The sequence below is a fragment of the Pan troglodytes genome, chromosome 18 (assembly GCF_028858775.2).
Source record: "Pan troglodytes isolate AG18354 chromosome 18, NHGRI_mPanTro3-v2.0_pri, whole genome shotgun sequence".
Lineage (NCBI taxonomy): Eukaryota > Metazoa > Chordata > Mammalia > Primates > Hominidae > Pan > Pan troglodytes.
This window is the reverse complement of record NC_072416.2, coordinates 22,121,462-22,149,080: the sequence shown is the minus strand read 5'-3', so window position 1 is coordinate 22,149,080 and position 27,619 is coordinate 22,121,462. Positions and strand designations below refer to the sequence as shown.

General features: G+C 42.0%; 3 protein-coding genes and 1 non-coding gene across 20 annotated transcripts in view; 1 reads left to right on the top strand and 3 right to left on the bottom strand.

Annotated features, from left to right (window-relative positions):
- Nucleotides 1-953, bottom strand: part of CCP110 (centriolar coiled-coil protein 110) — a 29,733-nt gene extending 28,780 nt beyond the window's left edge. For 5 of the 12 annotated variants that reach the window (XM_003314992.7, XM_016929574.4, XM_063797707.1 and 2 more), the window contains exon 1: nt 641-931. The gene's annotated coding sequence lies outside the window, so the exon portion shown is untranslated. Of the gene's footprint in view, nt 1-640 lie in introns of all 12 variants that reach the window. The other 7 variants (XM_016929568.4, XM_016929571.4, XM_054668291.2 and 4 more) reach the window with 4 other exon arrangements.
- Nucleotides 919-22,698, top strand: GDE1 (glycerophosphodiester phosphodiesterase 1). 3 transcript variants are annotated; one of them, XM_054668295.1, is made up of 7 exons: nt 919-1,573; nt 2,002-3,023; nt 7,544-7,719; nt 13,781-13,886; nt 16,941-17,033; nt 19,637-19,848; nt 21,113-22,698. In XM_054668295.1, exons 2-7 carry the CDS (start codon nt 2,763-2,765, stop codon nt 21,258-21,260), a joined length of 996 nt encoding a protein of 331 aa, XP_054524270.1. In that variant the 5' UTR covers nt 919-1,573; nt 2,002-2,762; the 3' UTR covers nt 21,261-22,698. The 3 variants fall into 3 exon arrangements, with proteins under 3 accessions (XP_054524270.1, XP_510858.2, XP_016785055.1); XM_510858.7 differs by having other exon boundaries at nt 929-3,023; XM_016929566.4 differs by lacking the exon at nt 919-1,573 and having other exon boundaries at nt 2,315-3,023; nt 7,548-7,719.
- A 3,261-nt stretch (nt 22,699-25,959) lies between these two features.
- Nucleotides 25,960-26,099, bottom strand: LOC112205982 (U4 spliceosomal RNA). Its single transcript, XR_002940110.1, has one exon. It is a non-coding gene; the product is annotated as a U4 spliceosomal RNA (small nuclear RNA).
- Nucleotides 26,100-26,490: 391 nt separating this feature from the next.
- The window catches only part of TMC5 (transmembrane channel like 5), an 87,306-nt gene continuing 86,177 nt past the window's right edge, over nt 26,491-27,619 (bottom strand). For all 4 annotated transcript variants that reach the window (XR_010152570.1, XM_016929563.3, XM_016929562.4 and 1 more), the window contains 2 exons: nt 27,546-27,588; nt 26,491-26,789 (listed from right to left, as the gene is read on the bottom strand). Coding sequence is in view for 3 of the 4 variants with exons in the window: in XM_016929563.3 (XP_016785052.3) it covers nt 26,743-26,789; nt 27,546-27,588 (90 nt within the window). In the remaining variant the exon portion in view is untranslated. The remainder of the gene's footprint in view (nt 26,790-27,545; nt 27,589-27,619) is intronic.

The window sequence follows — 27,619 nt, the reverse complement described above, 5'->3', positions numbered from 1 at the left end:
ACCTCTCCCCGTCAAATCAATCTCGAGATGGCTGCCATTTGCCTAAACTGGGGGTAGGGAGCTTGGATCGTAACCAGAATAGAATCAAAGGGTGGGAACCATCTAGCAGCTCCAGGAGCAATCGATTACTTTATTATCCTCAAGTTTATGCCCCAGAGTGGCAAAGGCGAAGTAAGCAGCGCTCCTAGGGCCTTGGTTGTGGAAACCGGGGCTCATAAATGGCCAATGCACACCCCGGGGAAGCCTCCCTCTCCAGCATCGTGGGAGGGAAAAGAAAAACGGCCCAAACAATTTGATCACCACGATGGGGTTCTCCGGCTCTGGCCCGAGTTTTATTCACCAGGGACGACCCCCTGCCCTCTCCCCAGCGCCCCATGCCCACCTCCTCCAGCTCCTCCGATTTAAGACTCCAAACCGAGGGCCCTCCAGGCGGGGCCGGCATCGGAGCATCACCTCAGCGCCCGGTGCTGGCTGCCCCCGGGGTCCCGCCTCCCAACAGCCGGCGCCTTTCCAGGGGGCTCGAGGCCCGGGAGCCCAGCACAGAGCCCGCCCTCAGCTTCTCAGGGCGCCAATTTCGCCTCGCCAGACCACCTCTCAGCCCGGACCCGTCAAGGCTCAAGCCCCCTCCTCATGCACACACCTGATCCCCCACGGCCCCTTCAGCTCCTCTCCCCTCGCCACGGGCCTTGTCAGGAAGCGAATGGCTCAAATGGTACTGACAGAGCGCAGCTCGGTCCGCCGCCGCCTTCTCCTCCTCCTCCCCGCCATATTACGGATCTCAGGCTGCAACGCGGGCTCCTGGCAACCGCCGCCGCTGCCACCCCGACTCCACCTCTCAGGGCCGGCACTTCCGGTGGTTGATTCCCCGGCTGTTAAAACCGTTGGGCCACCAGAACACTACCATCCCCGAGGTGCATTGCGCGCCCGCGATGGAGGACGTAATGCTTACGGCCAGCACGCTGCACGCCGGGAAACGTAGTCTTCCTTGCAAGCTAGAGACTAGAATTTATTAATAAATTTACTTATTTAGTAGAATAGGAACACCCCTCAGGGTCTGAAGCCCCCTGAAGTGTTCCTTGAAGTTGCCATTTTTTTCTTATCTGTATAAAGATAACCCCTTTCTATGCAGCCGTTAGAAAACATGTAACATTCACCAAAATATTTTCTTGTAGGTAAAAACTTGCTGAACCCACCGGGCGTGATGGCTTACGCCTATAATTCCAACATTTTGGAAGCCGAGGCGGAAGGATCGCTTGGGCCCAGGAGTTCGAGATCAGCCTGGGCAACAAAGGGAGACGGCATCTCTACAAAAATTTTAAACGTTAGCCGGGTGGGGTGGCGCGAGCCTGTGGACCCAGCTACTCGGGAGGCTGAGGTCGGAAGATCGCTTGAGCCCAGGAGGTCGACGTTGCAGTGAGCCATGATTGCACCACTGCATTCCAACCTGAGCGATAGAGTGAGACTGTCTGAAAGAAAAAAAAAAAAAAGGCTGAATCCTAGATGCCAACTGGAAGGCTTAAGACATCTATCCCCTTTTGCAAATCAGTGGGAAAATGCACTAAAGGAAAAAAAGGTAACAGAAAAATCCCTGAATATTTTTGCAAAGTTCTCTACATAAAAATGTTACCAGCCTTCCAAAATATGTCCAGGGGCCCCTTTTCACTCCCTAACTCGGCTTCATGGTCTATCTCTCTTACCCTCCTTCCAGTGCCTGTTTTTGCATATGTAAAATGGGGGTTTTAAAAGTGCCTATCACAAGGGTGGTTGTGAGGCACAGTTGAGGTAACTCTTGCACAGTGCCTGGTACAAAAGCCCTTAGCAGAAGTAAGATTAGGGGGAGGAGGAGTGAAAATGTCACAAATCACTGGGGAGGCCTTTATGTCAGTCCCCACCCTGCCATTAACTGCTTAATTCACCTATCCTCAGTTTCCGCATCTATGAAATAAGGGAATCCTTAAAACCCCTTCCAGTTTTATAATCCGATTGTGCCTTCTTTGCTAGGCTCTTCCAGTCCCCCAGAATCTGGAAAATAAAGTCGATTGAAATCAGTCTCCTGATAGTAACTGTTAGGCTGTATTGAGAATGAGATAAGCATATAAAGTGTTTGCTCGTCAAGTACCTGGGACATGGTAAGTGCTCTGTAAACGTTAGGTGTACTTGCTAACTTTTATTTCCTCCCACAAGAATGTGAATCCCATAAGAGCAAAAACCCTGTAGGTCCTGTTCAACTGTGTCCGGAGCACCTGCACCGGTATTTGGCACATCTTGAATTGAACTGAACTGAACTGAATTGAATTAATTGAATTGAATTGATAGTCTAAGCCTCTCCAGGTTCCCTGGAATTCAGTTTCCTCAAGGGCAGATAAAGGAGTCACTAAAATCCCTTCCAGTCCTACAGCTTTAGGACGGTTCTTATCCCTCCTTTTCTCGCCTAGGAGTCTGAACGCCCAGGTTGAAGTTCAGACCTCGGAAAACCCTAATCCACCTTAGATTTGGAACGTGAGCCTGGGGCCTGGGGCCTGGGCCCTCCCCCGTTGCCATGGAGCGGCTCCGCCCACTGGCGCTGCGAATCCCGATCCCTGATTGGCTGGGCTGCCGACTCCCTCTCTGGATGTGTCCGCTGCCGCCATTGTGCGGCGCTGGTCCCCTCAGAGGGTTCCTGCTGCTGCCGGTGCCTTGGACCCTCCCCCTCGCTTCTCGTTCTACTGCCCCAGGAGCCCGGCGGGTCCGGGACTCCCGTCCGTGCCGGTGCGGGCGCCGGCATGTGGCTGTGGGAGGACCAGGGCGGCCTCCTGGGCCCTTTCTCCTTCCTGCTGCTAGTGCTGCTGCTGGTGACGCGGAGCCCGGTCAATGCCTGCCTCCTCACCGGCAGCCTCTTCGTTCTACTGCGCGTCTTCAGCTTTGAGCCGGTGCCCTCTTGCAGGGCCCTGCAGGTGCTCAAGCCCCGGGACCGCATTTCTGCCATCGCCCACCGTGGCGGCAGCCACGACGCGCCCGAGAACACGCTGGCGGCCATTCGGCAGGTGAGACCCCCACGTTCGCGCCCCTCGGTCCTCCCGAGAGCTCGGACTTCTACTTTTCCTTCCCAGGGTTCCCCGATCTTCTCAGGACGGCCTTCCCACTTCCTCATTCGTCCACAAGGCACACTCCCGGCCCTTGATCCCTCCCAGTGTCTAGGGATCTCCGGACTTGAGGTTTTATATTTACAGAAGACAGCAGATATGTATATAGTTTCTGTGCGCCTGACGCTGAGGTTACATACAGCCAGGAACAAGGTCAAAAGTGTCCCTGGTTTACAGAGTGTACATCGGAATGGGGGAGGCAAGCCTTAAACAAGTAAACACATAAATGAGATAACTTTAAGAGAGTGAAAGGTGCAATGAAGAAATCGGGGGAACTCGAAGGAAAGAGTTACGCTATTTTATTTAGATGGAATAGTCAAGAGAAATCGTCTCCGAAGAAGCAACATTTGAACAGAAACCGGAATTATAAGGAGCCAGGCAGGTGCAGAAGGTCCTGAGATGGGAATAATATAGGGGTGTTCAGGTAACAGAAGAGGCAGTGTGTGGCCTGACTTCAAGGAACAGAACAAAGACTGGTGTGTGAATGAAGTAGAAAATGGGTCAGGTCAAATAGGGTCTTGGTCAGTAATTGAGGTTAGTCTAAATAGATCACCCTTCACAAGACATACGTTTGCTTGTCTTCTAAATCACTTGAGTCATTTCCTTATCACCTTTTCCCCAGACACACACATTCGCACTCGCACAACCCTGGCAGCTGGACTCACATCAGTTTCTGCCCCCTCCTTTTCACAAGGCACTCCTGAAACTTTTGATACCTCCCAGCTCTTGGCATTCTCCTGGCTTCATAATGACAGCTTACAGAGAGGGCTTTTCAGTGGATTAGGCACTTTTGCATCTGTGTAAATATATCTGATTCTCTTCTTATTTTTCTCTCTCTCCTTCCTTCCTTCTTCTTCTTTTTTTTTTTTTTTTTTTTTTTTTTTTTACTTTACAGAGTCTCACTCTTTTACCCAGGCTGGAGGGCAGTGGTGCAATCTCCACGCACTGCAACCCCTGCCTCCCGTGTTCAAGCGATTCTCGTGCCTCAGCCTCCGGAGTAGCTGGGATTACAGGCGTGTGCCACCACGCCCAGCTAATTTTTGTATTTTTAGTAGAGATGGGGTTCTGCTATGTTGGCCAGACTGGTGTCAAACTCCTGGCCTCAAAGTGATCCACCCGCCTCGGCCTCCCAAGGTACTAGGATTACAGGCATGAGCCATCATGCCTGGCCTCCCTCATTTCCTTTTTTTTTTCTTTTTTTTTTTTCTTTTTTTTTAAACGAAGTCTCACTGTCTCCCAGGCTACAGTGCATCGGCGCAACCCCAGCTCACTGCAACCTCTGTATCCCAGGTTCAAGTGATTCTACTGCCTCAGCCTCCCGAGTAGCTGGGATTACAGGCATGAGCCACTGTGCCCGGCCAAGATTTATACTTTTAAAGCTGCACTTTGGCCCATGTGGAGAATGTACTGTGGGTGTAATTTCCTTCCTTTGCCACTGTTTATAGTAGTGTATCTGTTTTTGGAATACACTCAACTCACATTTGTCAAGTTTTTCCTTCTATATCTCATTTATAATCTACCAGAAATTCTAGCACTGTCAGAAATGTATATATGTATGTATACATTCGACTTTACCAATAATTTTATTTGTTTATTTATTTATTTTTGAGACAGGGTCTCTCTCTGTCACCCAGGTTTGAGTGCAGTGGGGCGATCTCAACTCACTGCAACTTCCACCTCCCAGGTTGAAGCGATTCTTGTGCCTCAGGCTCCCAAGTAGCTAAGATTACAGATGTGCTCCTCCACTCCCAGCTAATTTTTGTTTTTTGTTTTTAGTAGAGATGGTGTTTTGCCATGTTGGCAAGGCTGGTCTCAAACTCCTGACCTCAAGTGATCCACCTGCCTCAGTGGATTACAGAGTGCTGGGATTACAGGCAAAGTGCTGGGATCACAGGCATGAGCCACTGCCTGGCCAGCTTTACCAGTACTTCTATGTTATTCCAGTAATTGAGATAAAAAGATGAATCCCTGGTTCTAATTCACATATTAGTATATATAGGAGATATTGCAAGTTCAGTTCCAGACCTGAGTAAATAGTCAATAAAGCAAATATAGTAATAAAGGGAGTCACAAATTTTTTGGTTTCCCAGTGCATATAAAAGTTATGTTTACACTATATTGTAATCTATTAAGTATTGTGTATGTATATATATATATGCACATATACACACATATATAGGTTTTCATCCATGGTTCCTGGCTCATAACTCTCAGCCCTTGCTACAGTATTTTGTTAGGCATCCTAGGCCTTAGGAGCAGGCCTTGGGAAACGGAATCTCTCCTGCCCTCCTTTCACCTACCCCAAGGCAGGACTGGAATCTTTCCCTGTCTTTCAAATTGTGAGTCTTGAGACCCTCCTCAGAGAGGGACCCCACCCTATACCCTGGGGGAAGGAATGCTGACATCATGAAGCTTCCATAAAAACCTAAGAGGAATTAAAAAAATAAAAACTAAAATAAACCTAAGAGGACTTGAAGCCAATTGGTCAGAAGTTCCATAGGCCCCAGCTTGCTATTTGTGTCTGGAGGAGGGTGGGGTGCAGTCTTGGGGACCAAGCCCTCAACCTCTGATCTGACACTATCTCCAGGTAGATAGTGTCAAAATTGAGTTGGAGGATACCCAGCTGGTGTCCACTACTTATTGGTGGGGAAAAACCCCCACATTTTTGGTCACAGACGTTGGGGTTGATTGTTGTGAGAGCAGAGGGAAAATGTGATGTGTTTTTCCAAAACAGTCGTACATCTGTATCACATGGGAAAAGGAAAAGATTTAAATAAAGCAGAAAAATCTCCACCCATAAAGGACGTTATTGATAAATTTGACTATATTACCTTTAAAGATGTGTTTAAAAGGACATAATAAATAACAATGGCTAACATTTATTGAAATCTTAACTATTCACTAGCACAGTGCTCTGTGTTGTTTATGGGTACTTAAATAAAAACCTGTAAGGGAGTGACATGAGAATGATATACACCAACTTTAAGATGGTAATTACCCCTGGAGAGGAAAGGAGGAGAATGAAAGGGAGAATTTCAGCTGTATCTGTAGTGTTGATAGTAAAACTGAAGAGGATAAGAGTGCAACTTCTACTGCATCCTAGCTTGTGCAGCCCTGGGCAAGTTTCCTACTCTTTCTTTGTCTCAGTTTTCTTATCTGTTAAATGAGAATATTAATAGTACCTGCTTCAGGGTTGTGAGGATCAAATAAGTTAATACATTTAAAGCACTTAGAAGAGTGCCTGGCAAGTAGAAAAGGCTCAATAAATAATAGTTTTTGTTTTTGTTTTTGTTTTAGTACAGAAAGAGACTGAGGAAATTAGGTCAAAATATTCACATATGTTAAATCTTTTTTACTGTTGATGTTTGCAATAGACCATGACTTAAAATATTTTTTAAAAAATTAAAAATCTTGATCATAGCTGGGCACAGTGGCTCACACCTGTAATCCCAGCACTTTGGGAGGCTGAGGCAGGAGGATTGCTTGATCTCAGGAGTTCGAGACCAGCCTGGACAACATGGTGAAACCCCATCTCTACAAAAAATACAAAAATTAGCTGGGCATGGTGGCACGTGCCGGTAGTCCCGGCTACTTGGGAGACTGAGGTGGGAGGATGGCTTGAACCCAGGAGGCGGAGGTTTTAGTGAGCCGAGATCATGCCACTGCACTCTAGCCTGAACAACAGAGCCAGATCCTGTCTCCAAAAAAAAAAAAAAAGAAAGAAAGAAATCTTCATCGTAATGAGCATTTCACATCTTTATTGTGATGAGGAAGCCAAGGAAGCAAACATTAAATAGTGTGTCTCCAGAGGAGCATGGCTCGTGTAATTTAAGGTTCAAATTCTCTATTTAGATAAATTCTAATCTATCTCATCAAGCTTAACAACTTATTGGCCAACAGCCAGTGCTGCTTACATAAACAAAATGTGATATGTCCTAGAAGCAGGCGTGGTGTCTTTGTGGTAGAGGGTGGAATTAAACCAACAAAAACCTGACTCATTTATGCCAAAGTAGTGAAATATCTGACTAATCAACAACCGTGGGGTGATCATCAGAACTGCTGTACCAATAAAGAGTATAGGTAAACAGTGGAATTGTCTAAGTATTCATAAGCCATTGATGACCCATATAGTTAAACATCCAGAGAAAACATAAGTTCCTGAAGTCTCCTAGTCTTCCACTGTGAAAGTAAGAAGAGTGGGAAAATTAAAGTTTTTAAGGAATCCATCAGTTAGGAATTGAAGTAAGGTTATATACACAGAAAACAGAAACAGATCAGGATTGCTGTTTGGTGGGGGAAGTGGAAGGAAAATGAATCAAAAAGGACAGCTGTCTTAGGAGCCCTGCTGGTCTTTTGGGTGGTTAGATGCAAAATAATGTTTGTGGCCATTTGACAGTAATATTCTTGATGTTTTTGTTAAGGCAGCTAAGAATGGAGCAACAGGCGTGGAGTTGGACATTGAGTTTACTTCTGACGGGATTCCTGTCTTAATGCACGATAACACAGTAGATAGGACGACTGATGGGACTGGTCGATTGTGTGATTTGACATTTGAACAAATTAGGAAGCTGAATCCTGCAGCAAACCACAGACTCAGGTAAGTAGTTTATTGTCACTTAAACAGATCTTTTAGCTTTTATTGGAAATGACAGACACTGATGCCTTCTAATTACATCTGCCCCAGGAGAGTTGTCTTGTTTTGTTTTGAACTGTACGTAGGTCTCGTAAGTAATGAGCAAGTGCCAGGAACAACAGAAATTTGGCATTATGTTTTTAATCTTTCCCACTGAGGCTAAATTTGGCTTCAGAATTATTCTCAAGATAATACTGTCTAGTCATAGAATCATGAGGCTGAAAGCCATTGCTTGGCAATCTTCTTGCCTTCAGGTGTACCAAGAAGCAAATTATACATTCATTAAAAGCTTCAAGTAACCTTATAATATCACATTTTAACTTAACCCATTTAATTCTTCTGATCCTCATAACAAACTTCTGAGGAATCACAGAATTGTAGGAATAGAGAGTATCCTAGAAATCATCTGGAATAGCACTTTGCAGTAGAACTTTCTGCAATGATGGAAATATTTTATATCTGCACTGTGTAATATGGTAGGTACTTGTGGCTATTGAGCACTTGATATGTGGCTAGTGACATGAGGAAGTGAATTTTTAATTTAAATGTAAATTTAAACTGAAATAGCCATGTGTGGCTACCATATAGGATACTATAGATCTAGATCAATCTTGCCTTTAGATATAATCCCAGAAAAGTTAAATTATTTACTCAAGGGCAAATAACTAGTTCATAAAGAAGCCAAAACTAGAATCTATCCCAAGTTTTAGTCCAAATCATGCTGTTTTTAGCTGCCCCCAGTGTCTTTCAACCCTGTAAGAGCAAAAGTTCTTTCAGTGTCTAATTTAATTCCTTCCTGGTAGAGTGTAAACATAGCTTCCAAAGTATATACACTAGAGCTAATCTTACAAGATGTTCCGCAAAAACAGGGTTCAAGTAAGATCAAACAGTGTATTCTGAATACTTCTGTTGTGGATAAACAGTCCACATCAGCTGATTCTTACTTGTAACTTAGCTTTTCTCAAACTTACATGATCACAGAACCTACATCCTCTTCCCCACTTACAGCGGTAAACACCCTTGGAATTGGTATGCTGAGTAATATACTGTACTTTGGAATGTGGTTATTTAAATCCCTCTCTGCTTGTCATCTTTGCAGTACTGAAAAGTGTGTGCTCACTGGTTATTCATGTAATATCAATTATCCAGACAATGATTGATTCTCTTGGAAAATTAAGTTATTTGACCCAACAATTAAGTTATACTTTTTCCTAAAAGATGATCCAGACCTGTTTTCCTAGGATCTGAAAAACATTAGTCTGCCGAAGGAAGTCATACTGTAGGCAGGAAAGAATATTGGTAACACTTGAGAATTATGAGTCCAAGTTGCTAGAATTGTTCTTGAGTGTCATCAGATATTGTATTGCTCTGCTTATGCAAGGGAAAGGCTGGTTTGAATATTATAATGACATTGCAGCTAATAAAATGTCAGGTTCAAAGTTAATACTTAAAGCAAAAATGTTTAGGGTCATCATTACCCTTAAAAATCCTTTAAGGGAGCACTGAGTCCATTTCTCTGGAATTTGTGCATCCTAGGAAAAAAAATTGTGATTTTCAAAAAATCCCTTAAGAAGACAGCAAAGGCAACATATTATCTCAGTGTCTTTAACACAACCAGTCTTTGCTCCACTATTGGAACAGAGTGTGTTCTATGATTGAAAACTAAATGAAGTAATTGGCTTGTGTTTACGGATTATGTTGTGGGAAAAAATAGATATTTTCTCTAGAATTATGCTCAGTGTGATGAGATGCTTGTCCTGAGAGGAGGATAAGGAGGAAACTAAGATCAGCCAAAGGAATAACAAATTCAGGTCTCCCATCTTTCACTCTCAGGGAATAGAAATTGATTAGAATGGCTGGGATAATTGCCTGTAATGTTTAAATTATCCTTATCTTTTTTTTTTTTTTTTTTTTTTTTGAGTTGGAGTTTCACTCTTGTTGCCCAGTTTGGAGTGCAATGGCATGATCTTGGCTCACTGCAACCTCCACCTCCCGGGTTCAAGTGATTCTCCTGCCTCAGCCTCCAGAATGCTGGGATTACAGGCACGTGCCACCACACCCGGCTAATTTTTGCATTTTTAGTAGAAACGGGGTTTCGCCATGTTGGCCAGGCTGGTCTCGAACTCCTGACCTCAGGTGATCTGCCTGCCTCAGCTTCCCAAAGTGCTGAAATTACAGGCATGAGTCCACTGTACCTGGCCTATCCTTCCCTTTTTTAAAAGCACGATCTTACAGTTGAAATAATGCAGTTGAATTAGCATTAAGTTAAATAATAATTTTATTATGAGAGAAAAGCTAATTTCTTTTGTATCAAGCACTTAGTTTTCATTTTCTTTATCAGAAAATTATGTCTTAGAACATTATTTATTTTAAACAGTTGCACTTAAATAAATACACAATACAGTTAACAGATTTATGTATTCCTAAGAATTCCTCCTGCATAGCATTCTATTAGGGAAATTACACTCTGAAAATTAAGTCTTTGAGTTTTCCAAAGGTGGCATATACTCTGCCCTTTGGGGAGTAGGGTTATTAATAATGTTATTAATTCAATAGAAATTCAGTGATTTCTTAAAAATTAAATGATTTTTGTTGTTGTTGCTGGTCTTTGGTCAAGAATATCTGTATTTGAACACATGGAGGTTCCTGAATGATGGAGCACTCAGAAAGGGCATGGAAGCTCTATGCCCCTTTCCCCATACCTCACCCTACGCATGTCTTCATCTGTATGCTGTGTAACATCCTTTATAATAAACCTGTAAACATGTTTGAGTTCCGCAAGCCACTCTAACAAATTAATTGAACCCAAGGAGGAGGAGGTGGGAACCCCAATTTATAGCTAGCGTCAGAAGCACAGAATTACCAGAAAAGGAAAACAAATCAAAACAAAACAAAACAAAAAACAGAAAAATAACATCCATTATACAATATAAGAAACCAAAGACCATCAATCTCTAATCTCTGTGCTCAGGTGTCTGTGTGCTTCAATTCTTCTCATCTACGAGTCTTGGGTTTTCAATGCTCACTTGTCACCAGGATATGAATTAAAAATGTCTTGGGCACCACCATGTGGTCCAGTTGTCTTAACCTTTCTAAAAGTGCTTGTGCAAACCATTTACTTGTTGCTTCTTACACAATTACAGCCCAACCTACTTGTGGTTAAAAGCAACCACAGCATGTTTGAAAGTCTTATGCAATAAAAGGGAAGTTTATGATTACATTTAGTCTGTACTTACTGGATACTTTCAGTTTTATCAGTTCCAAGTACAGCAAACTCTGGATAATATGGTTAATTACTTCCTCCATGATTCTTTCAACCTTCGTATCAATTTTGCTAAATATGGAATGATTGACTAGCCAGAGCAATCAGGAAAGAGAAAGAAATAAAAGGCATCCAAATTGGAAAAAGAGGAAGTCAGATTGTACCTCTTTGCTGACAACATGATTTTGTATGTAGAAAAACCTAAAGACTTCACCAAAAAACTGTTAAAACTGATAAACAAATTTAGTAATATTGCAGGATATAAAATCAACGTACAAAAATCAGTAGCATGTCTATACGTAAATAATGAACTAGCTGTAAAAGAAATCAAGAAAGTAATCCCATTTACATAGCTACCAAAAAAAACAATAAAATACCTAGGAATAAATATAACCAAAGAGGTGAAAGAGCTCTTACAAGGAAAACTACAAAACACTGATGAGAAAACTTAAGAGGACACAAATGGAAAGACATCCCATGCTCATGGATCAGAAGAATTAATATTCCTAAAGTGACCATTCTACTCAAAATAATTTACAATTCAGTGCAATCCCTATCAAAATATCAAAGACATTCTTCAGAGAAATAGAAAAGCAACAATCCTAAAATTCATATGGAACCATAAAGAAGCCCAAATAGCTAAAGCAATACTGAGCAAAAAGGACAAAGCTGGACATATCACACTACCTCACTTCAAGATATACTACAAAGCCACAGTAACCAAAACAGCATGGTATTGGTATAAATACTGACACACACACACAGACACACACACACACAAAACAGATACATAGACCAGTGGAATACAATAGAGAACCAAGAAATAAATCCATATATTTACAGCCAACTGATTTTCCATGAAGGCACCAAGAACATTACAGTGGGGGAAAGGAACTCTCTTCAATAACTGGTACTGGGTAAACTGGATATCCATATGCAGGATAATGAAACTAGACCCCTATCTCTCACTATATTTAAAAAATCAACACAAAATGGATTAAAAGTTTAAATTTAAGACCAGAAACTATAAAACTACTAGAAGAAAACACAGGGGAAAAGCTCTGGGACATTGATCTAGGCAAAGATTTTATGGCTAAGACCTCAAAAGCACAGGCAACCAAAACAGGCAAATGTGACTATATTAAACTAAAAAGCTTCTGCACAGCAAAGGAAATAATCAACAGAGTAAAAAGAAAACCTGTTGAATAGGAGAAAATATTTGCAAACTATTCAACAGACAAGTAACTAATATCCAGAATATACAAGGAACTTAACAGCAAAAACAATAATAATCCCATTAAAAACATCTATTCGAATCCTAATTTGAATAAACATTTTTCAAAAGAGGACACACAAATGGCCAACAGGCATATGAAAAAACACCACAAATTATTAGGGAAATGCAAATCAAAACCACAATGAAGTACCATCTTATCTAGTTAGAATGGCCATTATTTAAAAGATTTTTTAAATAACAGATGCTGGCGAGGATACACAGCAAAAGGAACTCTTATATTCTGTTGGTGGGAATCTAAATTAGTACAGCCATTATGGAAAACAGTATGGAGGTTTCTCAAAAAACTAAAAATATAGAACTACCATACAATCCAGTAATCCCACTAGTTGGTATCTATCCAAAAGAAAGGAAACTAGTGTATCAAAGGCATACTTGCACCCCCATGTTTATTGCAACACTATTCACAATAGCCAAGATACAGAATCAACCTAAGTGTTCATCAGTGGATGAATGGATAGAGAAACTGTGGTAAATATACTCAATGGAATACTATGTAGTTAGCCATAAAAAAGGATGATATCCTGTCATTTACAGCAACATGGATGGAACTGAAGGTATTATGTTAAATGAAATAAGATAAGCCAGGCACAGAAAGGCAAATATTACATGTTGTCACTCATATATGGGAGCTAAAAAAGTTGATCTCATGGAGGTAGAGAGGAGAATGATAGTTACCAGAGGCTGGGAAGGGTTTGGGGTTGGGGGAAGAGGGGAATAAGGAGAATTTGGTTAATGAGTACAAACATACAGTTCGATAGAAGGTATAAATTCTAGTGTTCAATAACATAGTAGGGTGATTATAGTTAACAATCTGTTGTATATTTCAAAATAGCTAGGAGATTTAGATGTTCCTAACACAAAGAAATGATAAATATTTGGGGTGATGGACATCCTAAATACCCTGATTTTATCATTATACATTATGCGCATATCACAAAAATATGTCTAAGTGTATAGCAATAAAAATGTGGAAAAAAGAATATCTATAATTTGGTTCAAATTATTACAGTAGGACAGGCGCAGTGGCTCACACCTGTAATCCTAGCACTTTGGGAGGCCAAGGCAGGTAGATCACTTGAGGTCAGGAGTTCAAGACCAGCCTGGCCACCATGGTGAAACCCCGCCTCTACTAAAAACACAAAAAATTAGCCAGGCGTGGTGTCACACGCCTGTAGTCCTAGCTACTTGGGAGGCTGGGGCGGGAGAATTGCTTGAACCTGGGAGTTGGTGCTTCCAGTGAGCTGAGATTGCACCACTGCACTCCAGGCTGGGCAACAGAGCAAGACTCCGTCTCAAAAAAAAAAAAATCTTAAAGTAAAGTATCTTTGGACTTTGCTATGGTCGAAAAAAGAAAGTTGGAGAAAACACTCTTTCCTTTTGATTGAGAGACATATGCAAAATGTTTGTTGCAATACAGTTTATCTGTTTCTCTTTTTTCCTACAACGTATTTTCTCTTCTCTTACAGGAATGATTTCCCTGATGAAAAGATCCCTACCCTGAGGGAAGCTGTTGCAGAGTGCCTAAACCATAACCTCACAATCTTCTTTGATGTCAAAGGCCATGCAAACAAGGTACAGTTTAAATTGTGGACTTCACTTTGTTAAAAAGACATCTTATTTCATTGACGGTCATTTCCGAAGTTACATATATTTTGTTATTTATTCTTTTTAAAACTTACTTTTATAAATTATATTTGTTTAATGGAAGTGTACAATGCAGGAATCTATATCATTTAAGGAAACAGTGCATTATGGAACTTTTTAGCCTTTTATGGAAACTTTACAAAACCAGCACAAAATGGAAGAGTCAAGTTTCTATTATTTACATAAAGCATTTACAAAAGATATTAAGTAAACAGTAAAAAAGGCATTTCTAGAAAAAAACCACTCTAGTAACCTTGAGTTACTTGAAAAAAAGGAATTCTGAAGTTGTACACAAGACCAATTTTATCTAGCTTAAAAGTTAAGGGCCTTATATGGACAACTGGACTGCATTTAAAGAGAATTCCTATATTAAAAGCTTCTAATAGTTAACAGAACATATACCTTTTACATAGATTTATCCCTTTGTATAATTTATATCCCTTATGTATAGTTTTTTATTCATTGATTTTAGCAGTTATACTTTTATCAGAAAATCATTTATTTTCTTCAAATGTATTTGACATTCCTAGATAAAATTTTGCTTAAATTTTAGGGCCTGCACTTACACTCATAAGAACATATTATTACAGTGAAAATCAGTGGGAAGATATGATTCTGATTACATTTGTTCTCTTATAACCAGCTTTTCAAGTGCAAGTACTTTTTTCCCCATTTGGGCAACTTGAGTATTTTTCCCCTAGCAATATTAATAATCGGTAAGGGCCATCTACTGGTTGAGAATTCTGATGATGCCAATTTTTTTTTTTTAATTAATCCCATGATATTCATTGAAACCAGTTGTTAAAACCCAAAATGGGCCGGGTGCGGTGGCTCACACCTGTAATCCCAGCACTTTGGGAGTGGATCACTTGAGGTCAGGAGTTCGAGACCAGCCTGGCCAACATGGCGAAACCCCTGTCTCCACTAAAAATACAAAAATTAGCTGGACTTGGTGGCAGGCACCTGTAATCCCAGCTACTCGGGAGGCTGAGGCAGGAGAATTGCTTGAACCGGGGAGACAGAGGTTGCATTGAGCCGAGATTGCGCCAGTAGTACTCCAGCCTGGGTGACAGAGCGAGACTCCGTCTCAAAAAAAAAAAAACCTGAAATGTGGAGCCTAAGTATACACTCTAATTTTATTACAGTTAATTCCTATTTTTGAAGAAGGAAGAGAATGGTAACTAATTTATTATTCTAGTAAACCGATAGTTGTATACGTCTAGGTTTTCCAATTGGTCTGCGTTAGAATCACCTGGACCTATTTTAAAATATAAATTCCTGGGCCATTCTCCCTAGGGAAGAGATTCTGAAAATGTCTAGGGTGGGCTCAAGGAACATGTATTTTTAATGAGCACCTCAGGTGCTCATTGTTGATGTTGCAGCCCACATTTGGTAACCCTGATAGGTCCTACATTTCACCCATGGTATACTGACTTTTATGCTTATTCTCTTAGATTTTTTGAGACAGAGTCTCACTCTGTCACCTAGGCTGGAGTGCATTGGTGCGATCTCGGCTCAATGCAACCTCTGCCTCCGGGGTTCAAGCAATTCTCCTGCCTCAGCCTCCCAAGCAGCTGAGATTAGAGGCATGTACCATCACACCCGGCTAATTTTTGTATATTTAGTAGAGATGGGGTTTTGCCATGTTGGCCAGGCTGTTCTCAAACTCCTGGCCTCGAGTGATCCGCCCACCTTGGCCTCCCAAAGTGCTGGGATTACAGGTGTGAGCCACCACGCCTGGCTTCTCTTAGAATACTTTTTAAAAAGAAGTAGACATTTTTTTAAAAAATCTAGCTATTTGAGTCTTCTGAATGGGTGCTCATGGGTGTTCAGCCAAGACTGGGTAGAACATAGTGACCTAATTCACCAAGATGGTAGTAGAAAGGCACAAGTGTAGGCAACAAAGTGGAGCTAGTAGAGCACAGTGGCCAAAATCATGGGCTTGGGACTCCAACAGTCCTTGACTGAGCTCTTACTACAGGGTAACCTTAACTTTGATGAGCTTCAGTTTCTTCATGGGTAAAATGGGGATACTAAAAGCAGTTACCACATAAGGTTGTTGTGAGAATTAAATAATGTAAATGCAAAGAGTTTACAGTGCATGTCTTTGTTCAAACAGAAGAAAAAAAATGCTTTCTATAGCTTGCCTTCAGTTGCATTAGCGAAGAGGAGGCATGACATGGATAATTTGTGTCCTTTTTTATTTTGGTGGGGGAATGCATTTTGATCATCATATTTGGTTAGGGGTATGTGTAACATTCCAAAAATTAGCAGTGTTTCACAAATTATGCAGCAGCAGCATTGCGTCCCACATGGCTGGTGACTTTCTTGTTGTTAGCTGCTATTGATGTCACTTCACTAGGGGTTACCAAATAATACTTAAATTCTATCATGTCTTCTTCATTTCGTAGCTAGACTACTATAAAAAGAAACTTCTGTTCACCTTGGGAACAATTGGGAGCCCCTTAACTCTTCCCAGTCCCTCCTACCCTTGCCCCATTGCTTCTCCCTCCATATTGGTGATGGGTAATGTGTCCTCTCAGTCCCCTGGACTGAGAAATCTACCCTCTGTAGTTCCCAGACTGGCTGGCTCATGTTTCATTTAGAAAAGGCACAAAGTGATAGAGCTGTGGGTATGAAAGGACTTTTCATAGTGGCTAAACTAGGGTATAAGGCAAGGAAAATTTTGCCTCTGGCCTCATCTGACCTACGGCTTACCACACTTTTCAAAAGTATTCCAAAAGGGGTGAGGCCCTCAGAGGGAGTAAAGCAGCAGTACTCCACCTTCTTCCTTGTTTGCTGCTTGTGTGAGTTTAAAATGCATCCCAGTGGATAATAGACTCTACCAATACTTTCAGTACCTCCATTTCTAGTAAACTTGTTTTATTCCATAGGGTTGTACTTAATATGTGACAGTTATTGGCTGGGGCTATCTATCACATTTTAATCAATTTTAAATATATGAATCTCTTTATTTTACAGGCTACTGAGGCTCTAAAGAAAATGTATATGGAATTTCCTCAACTGTATAATAATAGTGTGGTCTGTTCTTTCTTGCCAGAAGTTATCTACAAGGTAACATTCGGGATTTTTCTTGTACATATTAGGTGAGCTGGTGTAGATAATTGCAATGGGCTGCGTAAGCACAGGATAGATGCCTATTAAATTGAACTGCATCAGGGTCACAGTTGAGAAGCTCCTCTTTTAAATTAACCAGAGAAATTCCAGAAGGGGAATGTACTCATACTCCTTACAGAATGCCATTATTCCTCTTTTGCCCCTTCTTTTATGTTGTTTATAGGCTCACTCAGATTACTGTAGTAAAATTCTCACAACAGAAAAGAATTATGTAGCCCCTACTTCTCACCAACTAACAGCAGAACATACCTTCATAAAATAAATTCTTAATTATGGAGAATCTAAAACATGCATAAAATAAAGTAGTAGTGTACCCCCCCTTTAACTGTGATCCAGCTCATTTCACCCATAACTCCATTGATCCTCCCCAGTGTTATTTTGAAGCAAATCTTATTCCATCCATAAAATTGCATTAAGAATCTTTAAAAAGTGATGCCATTTTATTTTTATTTTATTTATTTATTTATTTATTTACTTATTTATTTATTTTAAAAGACGGGTTCTCCCTCAGTTTCCCAGGCTGGAGTGCAGTGGTGTGATCACAGCTCGCTGCACTCTTGACCTTCCAGGCTCAAATGATCCTCCTGCCTCAGCCTTCCAAGTAGCTGGGACCACAGGCACACGTCACCACGCCCAGCTAATTTTTTATTTTTATTTTTTGTAGAGACAGGGTCTCCCTGTATTACCCAGGCAGTTCTCCAGCTCCTAAGCTCAAGCAATCCTTCCACCTCAGCCTCTCAAAGTGCTGGGATTACAGGCATGAGCCACTGTAACCAGCCTAGTGATGCCTTTTTAAAAACATAGCCACAATGCCATTGTCCCATCTAAAAATTATTAACAATAAATTCTTCATATCATCAAATATCCAGTGTATAAATTTTGACTTGTCTTGGAAATGTCATAAATGGTTGTTTTTCATAAATTGCTCATTCGAATAGGACCCAAGTAAGATCGGCGTGTTACAATCGTAAATCTTTTTTTGTTTGTTTGTTTTTGAGACGGAGTCTTGCTCTGTCGCCCAGTGGTATGATCTCGGCTCATCGCAACCTCTGCCTCCCGGGTTCAAGCAATTCTCTTGCCTCAGCCTCCTGAGTAGCTGGGATTACAAGCACACACCACCATGCCTGGCTAATTTTTTTTGTATTTTAGTAGAGACGGGGTTTTGCCATGTTGGCCAGGCTGGTCTCGAGCTCCTGACCTCAGGTGATCTGCCTGCCTCGGCCTCCCAAAATGATTACAGGTATGAGCCACTGTGCCCTGCCGGCAACTGTAAATCTTAAAACTTGCAGGTTCTGTCTCTCTCTCTCTCTGTTTTGTTTGTTTGTTTGTTTTGGGGGGTTTCTTGTTTTGTATTTACTGAAGAAACCAGATTATTGTTTTGTAGAGTTTACCCAAGTCCAAATTTTGCTGATTATGCCATGATATGGTTTAATATTTTTTCTCTTTATTTTCTATAAACTGGTAGCGAGAGCTGGAAGCTTGCCTTGATGAGGTTAGGGTTGGTTATTCTTGGCAAGATAACTCTAGAGATGAGGGTGTTTTTCCGTCAGGAGGCACTTGACATCTGGTTGACTCCTGTTGTTTTTGGCTGCTATTGATGCTCATTGGCCAGATCTGTCCATTTTCTAGGGAGCTACAAAATGTTGATATTTTAATTCTATTACTTCTTGCATTAGCTGAAATAGATCTTTAAAAAGAAACTTTTCCTCCTCTACTATTTAGTTACCAAATAGGCAGAATAAATGCTTTATCTTTCCTTTTATTTACCAGTTTCCAGAATAACAAGCTGGTTCCATAGCATTCTTTACCAGTGACCAACAGAGCATACATTGAAAATTTTTACAGTGAGGATAGAGCCTATCAATAGAAGCTGTCATGGAGTTGAATAGGGTCATGGGGCTTGCAGACATTTGGAACAGTGTTTCCCAAACTTCCTTGACCACAGAGTCCTTTAAAACGTATAAGACATTCCCCCAGAGGAGCACAAGAGCAGAGACTAAAGGAACTCCATCCACATCTCTCCATTTCTCTGTTGTCCTCTCCCATTCTCTTGTCACAATCCCTTCTCTCCCTTCCCAGCTCACTTCCCCATCCCCCTCCTCACCCCTACAACTCTTCAGCCATTTGCTCTGGAAAGAGTCAAAACTAAACAGCCCATCTTGAACTGACCTTGGTTCCATCCTCATTGAGTTCTAATTAATTATCTCTGGCCAGGATTTAAGTCGATAGCCAATTAAAAGTTTATTCTCGTGACATTATTAAAATTTGATCCTGAAGTTTTAATTTTTCCATTTTAAAGATAGGATTGCAGTTTTTAAGGATTGGGAAAAAAAAGTTCTCATATGTGCTGCATATTAGTGCTTTACATTCTTCACATTATTTTCTCAAAGGGTTTATGATTGAGAACTTATTTAGTAGATACCGGGGCAGGGTACCAACCATGACCACCTCATCTGATTGAGCACATTGGCTAAATCTAAACTAATAAGTATTCAACTTTACATATGATCATTATTTTACTTCCCCAAATTCCTTTGCAGATGAGACAAACAGATCGGGATGTAATAACAGCATTAACTCACAGACCTTGGAGCCTAAGCCATACAGGAGATGGGAAACCACGCTATGATACTTTCTGGAAACATTTTATATTTGTTATGATGGACATTTTGCTCGATTGGAGCATGCATAATATCTTGTGGTACCTGTGTGGAATTTCAGCTTTCCTCATGCAAAAGGATTTTGTATCCCCGTAAGTTGGAAGGTTTTTTATTTTACCCAGACAGACATCCTGAATGCTCTTATTTGAAAGGAAGGATTAACAGAGTAGACAACCTGAACTGGTTCTGACCTGCAAAGCTTACCATACCTCTAAATTGGATTGCCAATTTCGCTTCTTAGGTGGGAAGAGTTCAGGCATATTTCACTGTTTTCAGACCAAGTCGATCACATATTTTCGGTTTTTTAGTGTATTTTGAAGAAAAAAAAATGAACCTGCGAAACTATGCTGAGCAAGGGATTTTATTTCTGTGACTGGTTTTTTTGAAAGCCAACACAGGATCCTGGGCAGAACCACAGTGAAGACATCCTGTGGGCACCAGCCTCCCCACTACCGTCTTATGTTATAGGCACTCCCCCACCTCTCCCCATAAAATTTCCATTTCCTAACCTGCTAGCGATCTCGGAATCATTTCTTTGGCAATTCTGTATCTGTATATTTCAGCTAATTAGAGTTGTAGGTCTAGTATTATTTCAGACATACATGATTCAGTTCAATAAATATTTGGTAAGTGCCTACACTATTGCAAGGTTCCATGTTGAGAAGCTGAAGATGCAGTGGGTAAAGAATCAAAGCCATGATCTCTGCCCTCGTGACGTTTATAGCCAAGTGGGAGAGTGAGAGATGCTAATCAAATAAAAATCCAGTCAATATAAAGTTAAAACTAAGATACAGCCTATGTCAGAGAAAACTGTGCATGGACTATAATCTAATCTGGTCTGGGTTGTCAGAAACAGCATCCCCAAGGAAGTGACAGTTAAGCTAAGATCTGAAGGGTGAGTGGGAATTGGGAGGAATCCAGATCAGAGAGAAAAATACATGTAATGTGCTCTGGCAGGAAGGAGCATGGTTCTTTCTAGGAAGTGAAAGAAAATTAATATTCTTTCAATTAATTTAAAATTAATCAGCACAGAAAAGAAAGGGGGAGTGTGGTGTGAGATGAAGCCAAGGAGACAGGTCGGGGCCAGGTCAGGCACACCTTCAGTGGCTGTGCCAAGGACAGTTGGGGGTGGCGATCATTAGTGAGCTACTGAAATGTTTTAAGCTGGGACAGTGTAGAGGAGGTTCATGGCATCCTGGGTTTTGGAACAGTCCCTCTGATCACAGTGCAGAGGCCAGTTAGGAGGCATTCTCTGGGCACTATTGGTATGCAGTGAACACCATACTTAGTGGCCATTATGGATTCCTGAGACAGCTGCTTATTATTCTAACAGGATTGGCTTTCCTCTTTCCCCAGGGCCTACTTGAAGAAGTGGTCAGCTAAAGGAATCCAGGTTGTTGGTTGGACTGTTAATACCTTTGATGAAAAGAGTTACTACGAATCCCATCTTGGTTCCAGCTATATCACTGACAGCATGGTAGAAGACTGCGAACCTCACTTCTAGACTTTCACGGTGGGACGAAACGGGTTCAGAAACTGCCAGGGGCCTCATACAGGGATATCAAAATACCCTTTGTGCTAGCCCAGGCCCTGGGGAATCAGGTGACTCACACAAATGCAATAGTTGGTCATTGCATTTTTACCTGAACCAAAGCTAAACCCGGTGTTGCCACCATGCACCATGGCATGCCAGAGTTCAACACTGTTGCTCTTGAAAATCTGGTTCTGAAAAAACGCACAAGAGCCCCTGCCCTGCCCTAGCTGAGGCACACAGGGAGACCCAGTAAGGATAAGCACAGATTGAATTGTACAATTTGCAGATGCAGATGTAAATGCATGGGACATGCATGATAACTCAGAGTTGACATTTTAAAACTTGCCACACTTATTTCAAATATTTGTACTCAGCTATGTTAACATGTACTGTAGACATCAAACTTGTGGCCATACTAATAAAATTATTAAAAGGAGCACTAAAGGAAAACTGTGCCAAGCATCATATCCTAAGGCATACGGAATTTGGGGAAGCCACCATGCAATCCAGTGAGGCTTCAGTGTACAGCAACCAAAATGGTAGGGAGGTCTTGAAGCCAATGAGGGATTTATAGCATCTTGAATAGAGAGCTGCAAACCACCAGGGGGCAGAGTTGCACTTTTCCAGGCTTTTTAGGAAGCTCTGCAACAGATGTGATCTGATCATAGGCAATTAAAACTGGAAGAAACTTCCAAAAATATCTAGGTTTGTCCTCATTTTACAAATGAGGAAACTAAACTCTGTGGAAGGGAAGGGGTTGCCTCAAAAGTCACAGCTTAGCTGGGCACAGTGGCTCATGCCGATAATCCCAGCAATTCAGAAAGCTGAGGCAGGAGGATTACTTGAGGCCAGACTGGGCAATATAGCAAGACCCCATCTCTAAAAAATTAGGCATGGTGGTGCATGCCTGTATTCCCAGCTACTCAGGAGGTTGAGGTGGGAGGATCACTTGAGCCCAGAAGTTCAAGGCTGCAATGAGCCATGATTACACCACGGCACTACAACCTTGGTGACACAGTGAGAACCTGACTCTTAAAAAAAAAAAAAAAAAAAAAAAGATAACTAGAACTTCTAGAACTTCTTGTTTACAGTTAGCCAGAAACTATACACGTGGTTTAACATGCATTATCTTACTCAATCCATACAAAAGTCTTATGGAGGTGTTAGCACTCGTTCTACTGATGAAGAACTGAGGTACTTCATAAAACCACTTACCCAAGGTGTCTTGAGTCTGGTACAACTGGCATTCAAATCTAGGTCAGTCTGCCCCCAGAGCCACTACCCTTACCCCTCACTGAATCTGCCTTTATATTGTTGAGCCCATGACCCCAACTGCTCTTTCCAATTTGAACTTCCAGGGATTTTATTGTGAACTTACGTAGCAACATTAAAATGAAGTTGAATTGTTTTTAATGGCAACGCCGTCTGTCTCCTCTAGCTTACCGCTTCTCACCTTTCAACCCCATCTGTGGCCTTTGTCCAGGCCCACAGCTTAGCCATGGCTTCCCTCCTGCATCCCTGCCGTGGGTTGCTGGCCTCACACTTGCAGCAGCTGGACAGTGATTTTAGAAGGCCACCAGTCCCCACAGCTATGTGACAATGAGAAGCAAACTTTTTTGTGACAGATTGTATTGGCATAGGCATGATAGATGGGGCTTGGTACGTTTTGAATCAGCATTTGCAAAAAAATTGTCTTGAATTTTAAAATAAACAACAAAGATTTGTTCATTGAGTGCAACAAATGTCTAAACTGCACGTACTTCCGTGCCATGTTATGACTAGAGTGAAAGAAGGAGGAAAAAGTGACCAAAGAAAATACATCAGGCCAGGCGTGATGGCTCATACCTGTAATCCCAGCACTTTGGGAGCTGAGGTGGGTGGATCACTTGAGGCCAGGAGTTTGAGACCAGCCTGGCCATGATGGGGAAACCCCGTCTCTACTAAAAATACAAACATGAGTTGGGCATGGTGGCACATGCCTGTAATCCCAGCTATTCAGGAGGCTGAAGCAAGGAGAATTGCTTGAACCCAGGAGTCAGAGGTTGCAGTGAGCCAAGATTGCACCACTGCACTCCAGCCTAGGCCAGAGAGCAAGACTCTGTCTCAAAAAAAAAAAAAAAAAAAAAAAGATACCTCTGTTCAACACTAGCTGTTCAACAGGCTGTTCAACACTAGCCTGGGCAACATAGTGAGACCCCATCTCTACAAAAAATTTACAAAGAGGGGCTGAGATGGGAGGATCACTGGAGCCTAGCAGGTTGAGGCTGCAGTGAGCTAGGATCGTGCCACTGCACTACAGCCTGGGCGACAGAGTTTGACTCCAATCTTTAAAAATTTCATAATAATAATAATATCCCTTTGTGTTGTGGGAAGATCTCTGGAGAGCCATGAGATCTCTGTCTCTTGATCTTTATCCCAAATCCATTTTACCTTTGATTCAGCCAGGCCAAATTAAGGATTTAGGTCCTATGCTAAGATGGTCAGGGCCTCAAAAGGTGGAGAATTTGAATGATGAAATAAGGTATTAATAACTACTATTAAGCACTTCCTTGGAAGGCTTAGTATAGGGTTAATAACAGGATTTGGAATCAGAGAAAGCCAAGTCTGCTTTCCTATTCAGCAACTTACCAGCTATATGACCTTGGGTAAGTTACTGAATTTATCTGTAAAATAGGGGTAGTATTCTTGCGGTGGTGGTGATTAAATGAAAGAGTGCATGTAAAATCCTTGCTAATTAACATTTATTGACTGCCTACCATGTCCTAGACTGTTTAAAATGCTTTCCATGTACAGTAGTTTCTTTATTTTTTGAGACAGTCTCACTCTGTCACCCAGGCTGAAGCGCAGTGGTGCGATTTCAGCTCACTGCAACCTCCGCCTCCTGGGTCCAAGCAATTCTCCTGCCTCAGCCTCCTGAGTAGCTGGGATTACAGGCGCTTGCCACCACGCCTGGCTAATTTTTGTATTTTTAGTAGAGATAAGGTCTTACCATGTTGGCCGGGCTGGTCTCGAACTCCTGACCTCAGGTGATCCACCCACCTCAGCCTCCCAAAGTGCGGGGATTACAGGCATGAGCCACTATCCACTGCATGTACACCTCCAGGAGAAGCAGGGCTGCACTGAAGTGGAGACAAGGGATGGAGGTGAAGGGAGAAGCATTCTAGATGGAAGCACTTAGCATCTGGTGAATGAGCAGAAGTGATGCTTTCAGAGAGAGTTCAGATTTCATTGTAGAAGCCCAAGCAGCAGCCGGGCACGGTGGCTCACGCCTGTAATCCCAACACTTTGGGAGGCTGAAGCGAGCGGATCATCTGAGGTCAGGAGTTCAACACCAGCCCAGCCAACATGGCGAAACCCCGTCTCTACTAAAAATACAAAAATTAGCCGGACCTGGTGGCACGCTCCCGTAATCGCAGCTACTCGGGAGGCTGAGGCAGGAGGATCGCTTGAACCCAGGAGGGGGAGGTTGCAGTGAGCTGAGATTGTACCACTGCACTCCAGCCTGGGAGACAGAGGGAGGCTCCAACTCCATCTCAAAAAAAAGCAAAGAAAAAAGCACAAACAGCACTAAGATGACCCCAAGGGGAATAAAATCACTTCCAACATCACTTCCATGGGTTGCCTGCACTGACCCCACAGACAAGTCTCCCTTAGTCCCTGTGCTTCTTCAGAGCATCTACTACAACTGTAATGAATTATTGCTTAAGAATTAAATTCATGTCTAAACCTGCTAGACAGGCAGCACCATGAATTGTTCACCATCTTGCTCACCACTATTTGGTCCACATTTGTTGAATGAATGGATGGATGAACACTACATACAACTGTTACCAAAGATGACACCAAAAGAAATTCCTCCGATGAAGTGAATTAATGAAAAAAATAAGTGAATGAAAAAGTGCGTGGTCAAGTGCAGTGGCGTGTGCCTGTAGTCCCAGCTACTTGGCAGGCTGAAGTGGGAGGACTGCTTGACCTAGGAGTTTGAGTCAAAGCTGGCAACACAGCCCAGCCTTATCTCTTAAAAATAAAAAAAAAGGGAATAAATGACAGCACTGGTTGGGTGCTTGTGTTTCGAATGTATCTTAACTGCTTTCTAAATTCAGTTCCAATTAGGTTTTATGCGAGTGATTACTTAAGAGGAGGCTCCTCTCCCCTGAGTAACTGCACCTTTCTGCTGGACCTTTCAGTGTTAAGAACAGCCACGTGGCTTGTGAATCATTTGGCAAACCTGCAAAAACATTATACACACACGTATTCATTACATATGTGCACACACACACATTCCACACATCACCACCAGTTTCATATTTGGTTTGAGTAAGACTTTTAATTTACTTTATTTATTTATTTATTTTTTTGAGGCAGAGTCTCACTGTTGCCCAGGCTGGAATGCAGTGGTACAATCTCACCTCACTGCAACCTCTGCCTCCCAGGTTCAAGCAATTCTCCTGCCTCAGCCTCCCGAGTAGCTGGGATTATAGGCATGTACCACCACGCCCAGCTAGTTTTTTTATTTTTAGTAGAGACAGGGTTTCACCATGTTGGCCAGGCTGGTCTTGAACTCCTGACATTAAGTGATCCGCTTGCCTCAGCCTCCCAAAGTGCCGGGATTACAGGCATAAGCCATCGCACCCAGCTAATTTCTTTTCTTTTCTTTTTTCTTATTCAGTCTCCGTAGAGACTGTCAAAAATTGCCAGCGCTGATTATATTTCAAGTCATCACGGTGGGGTATTGGGAAAATTTCCAATTAGCAATAATCGCGTCTCGGATAAATCTCATTGGCTACGGTACTGCCACTGTGCAAAGCTAGCTTGACGTAGGACTTTGATGGTCATGTATAACACCTCACAGGGGCAGAACCTCCTCCATCCCCGACTCCAAAGACTCATGTAATCAGTACGCAAGAAAGTTCAGAGATGAGACCTCTGGTTGTATTCCACCTTTGGGACATGGGGGATGTCTTTAGTTCAAAGTCACAAATAAATGCAGGTTCTACAATTCAGAGGCTTCATATCCCTGCTGGAGTATTACATGTTTATTCAGGATGGACCACTTTTCTTAGCAACAGTTTCTAAACCTTTGCCAGGTCTGGGAAGTCTGGCAGGAGAGATTTCTAAGAACCAATCATTCCTGCACACATTTCTTGAAGATAATATACATTATTCCCTAGTTATCTCTTCCTAGGTTTTTGTAGGCTCATTTCAATATTACAACAATCTTTATTGGAAAACCCCAAGTATTTTGTCTTGAAAAATCAGCAATCCAGGTATTAAAAATAGCATGGAATGCCCAATTTTACTTTGATAATTACATGGTAGTCAGTTTCCGCTCCTGGCTAAAGCCTTGGATTTTCTTCTGGGCAGTTCCTAAAGGCACAGGTGGCATGGAAGAAATCATTCCATTTTCATCTCCTCTCCTTATTTGATTGGTGTCTGGTTACCAAAAGAGTCATCAGGCCCTTGGATTACCTTCTTGAACTGATCTTCTAAATCGCAAGTCTAGGTTTGACACAGGAAAGAGAAGTTAACGCAGGCACACTCTGCCCCATCTCTACAAGGGAAAGACCAGCTTGCCTTCAAGATTCCATAGCTTCTCATGCCTTCTTTGCCTCCTCCTTTTAGTTTCTATAATCCTTCCCTTGAACTCCCATCACTGGAAGTCATCAGTAAATGCTATCCCCCAAAAATAAATGGGTTTGCTTGTTTGTTTCCTGCCCAGAATTCGCTCTCCTGGCATCAGCCCCAGATTTTCTTTAGGAAGTCACCCTTCCCTACTCTCGGTCCCTATGGTCTTCATGGTTGCACCACCTGCATCTACAGATGAAATCATGTGATCAAGGGAACTGCCACATTTCTGCAGCCACAACAATTGGTTCATAGACGGGGACATCACCCAGTCAGATCCTATGAAACACCATGAGAATCCTGGGTCCCTCAGTCTTTCCCACCAGACTGACTCTGAGAAGATATAAGAAGTTGATAAAGCTGTCTTGCACTTATTAGGAAGAGTCTATTGCAAAAGGAACTAACATGGGTAAGAACGGAACTGAAAGAAACCGGGTTCTGGTGACATTGTGAGTTCCTGCGTTAGGCAAGGCCTAAAGCAAGAATTGTTCTTGGAATTTTGCTTAAGCCAGTTTGGATCCAATTTGCAACTGAAAAAGTAACGGACACATGAGCAATTCTTACACTTGTCTTGGGATATTTCACCAGAAATAAATTAGTGTCTTATTCTGTCCCAGTTTAATTACTCACCAAGACTGCCATCATGTTCCCCCAAATGCAAAGAGCCTTGTTGCTGAAAAAGAAAAAAACAAGCAGCCACGTCA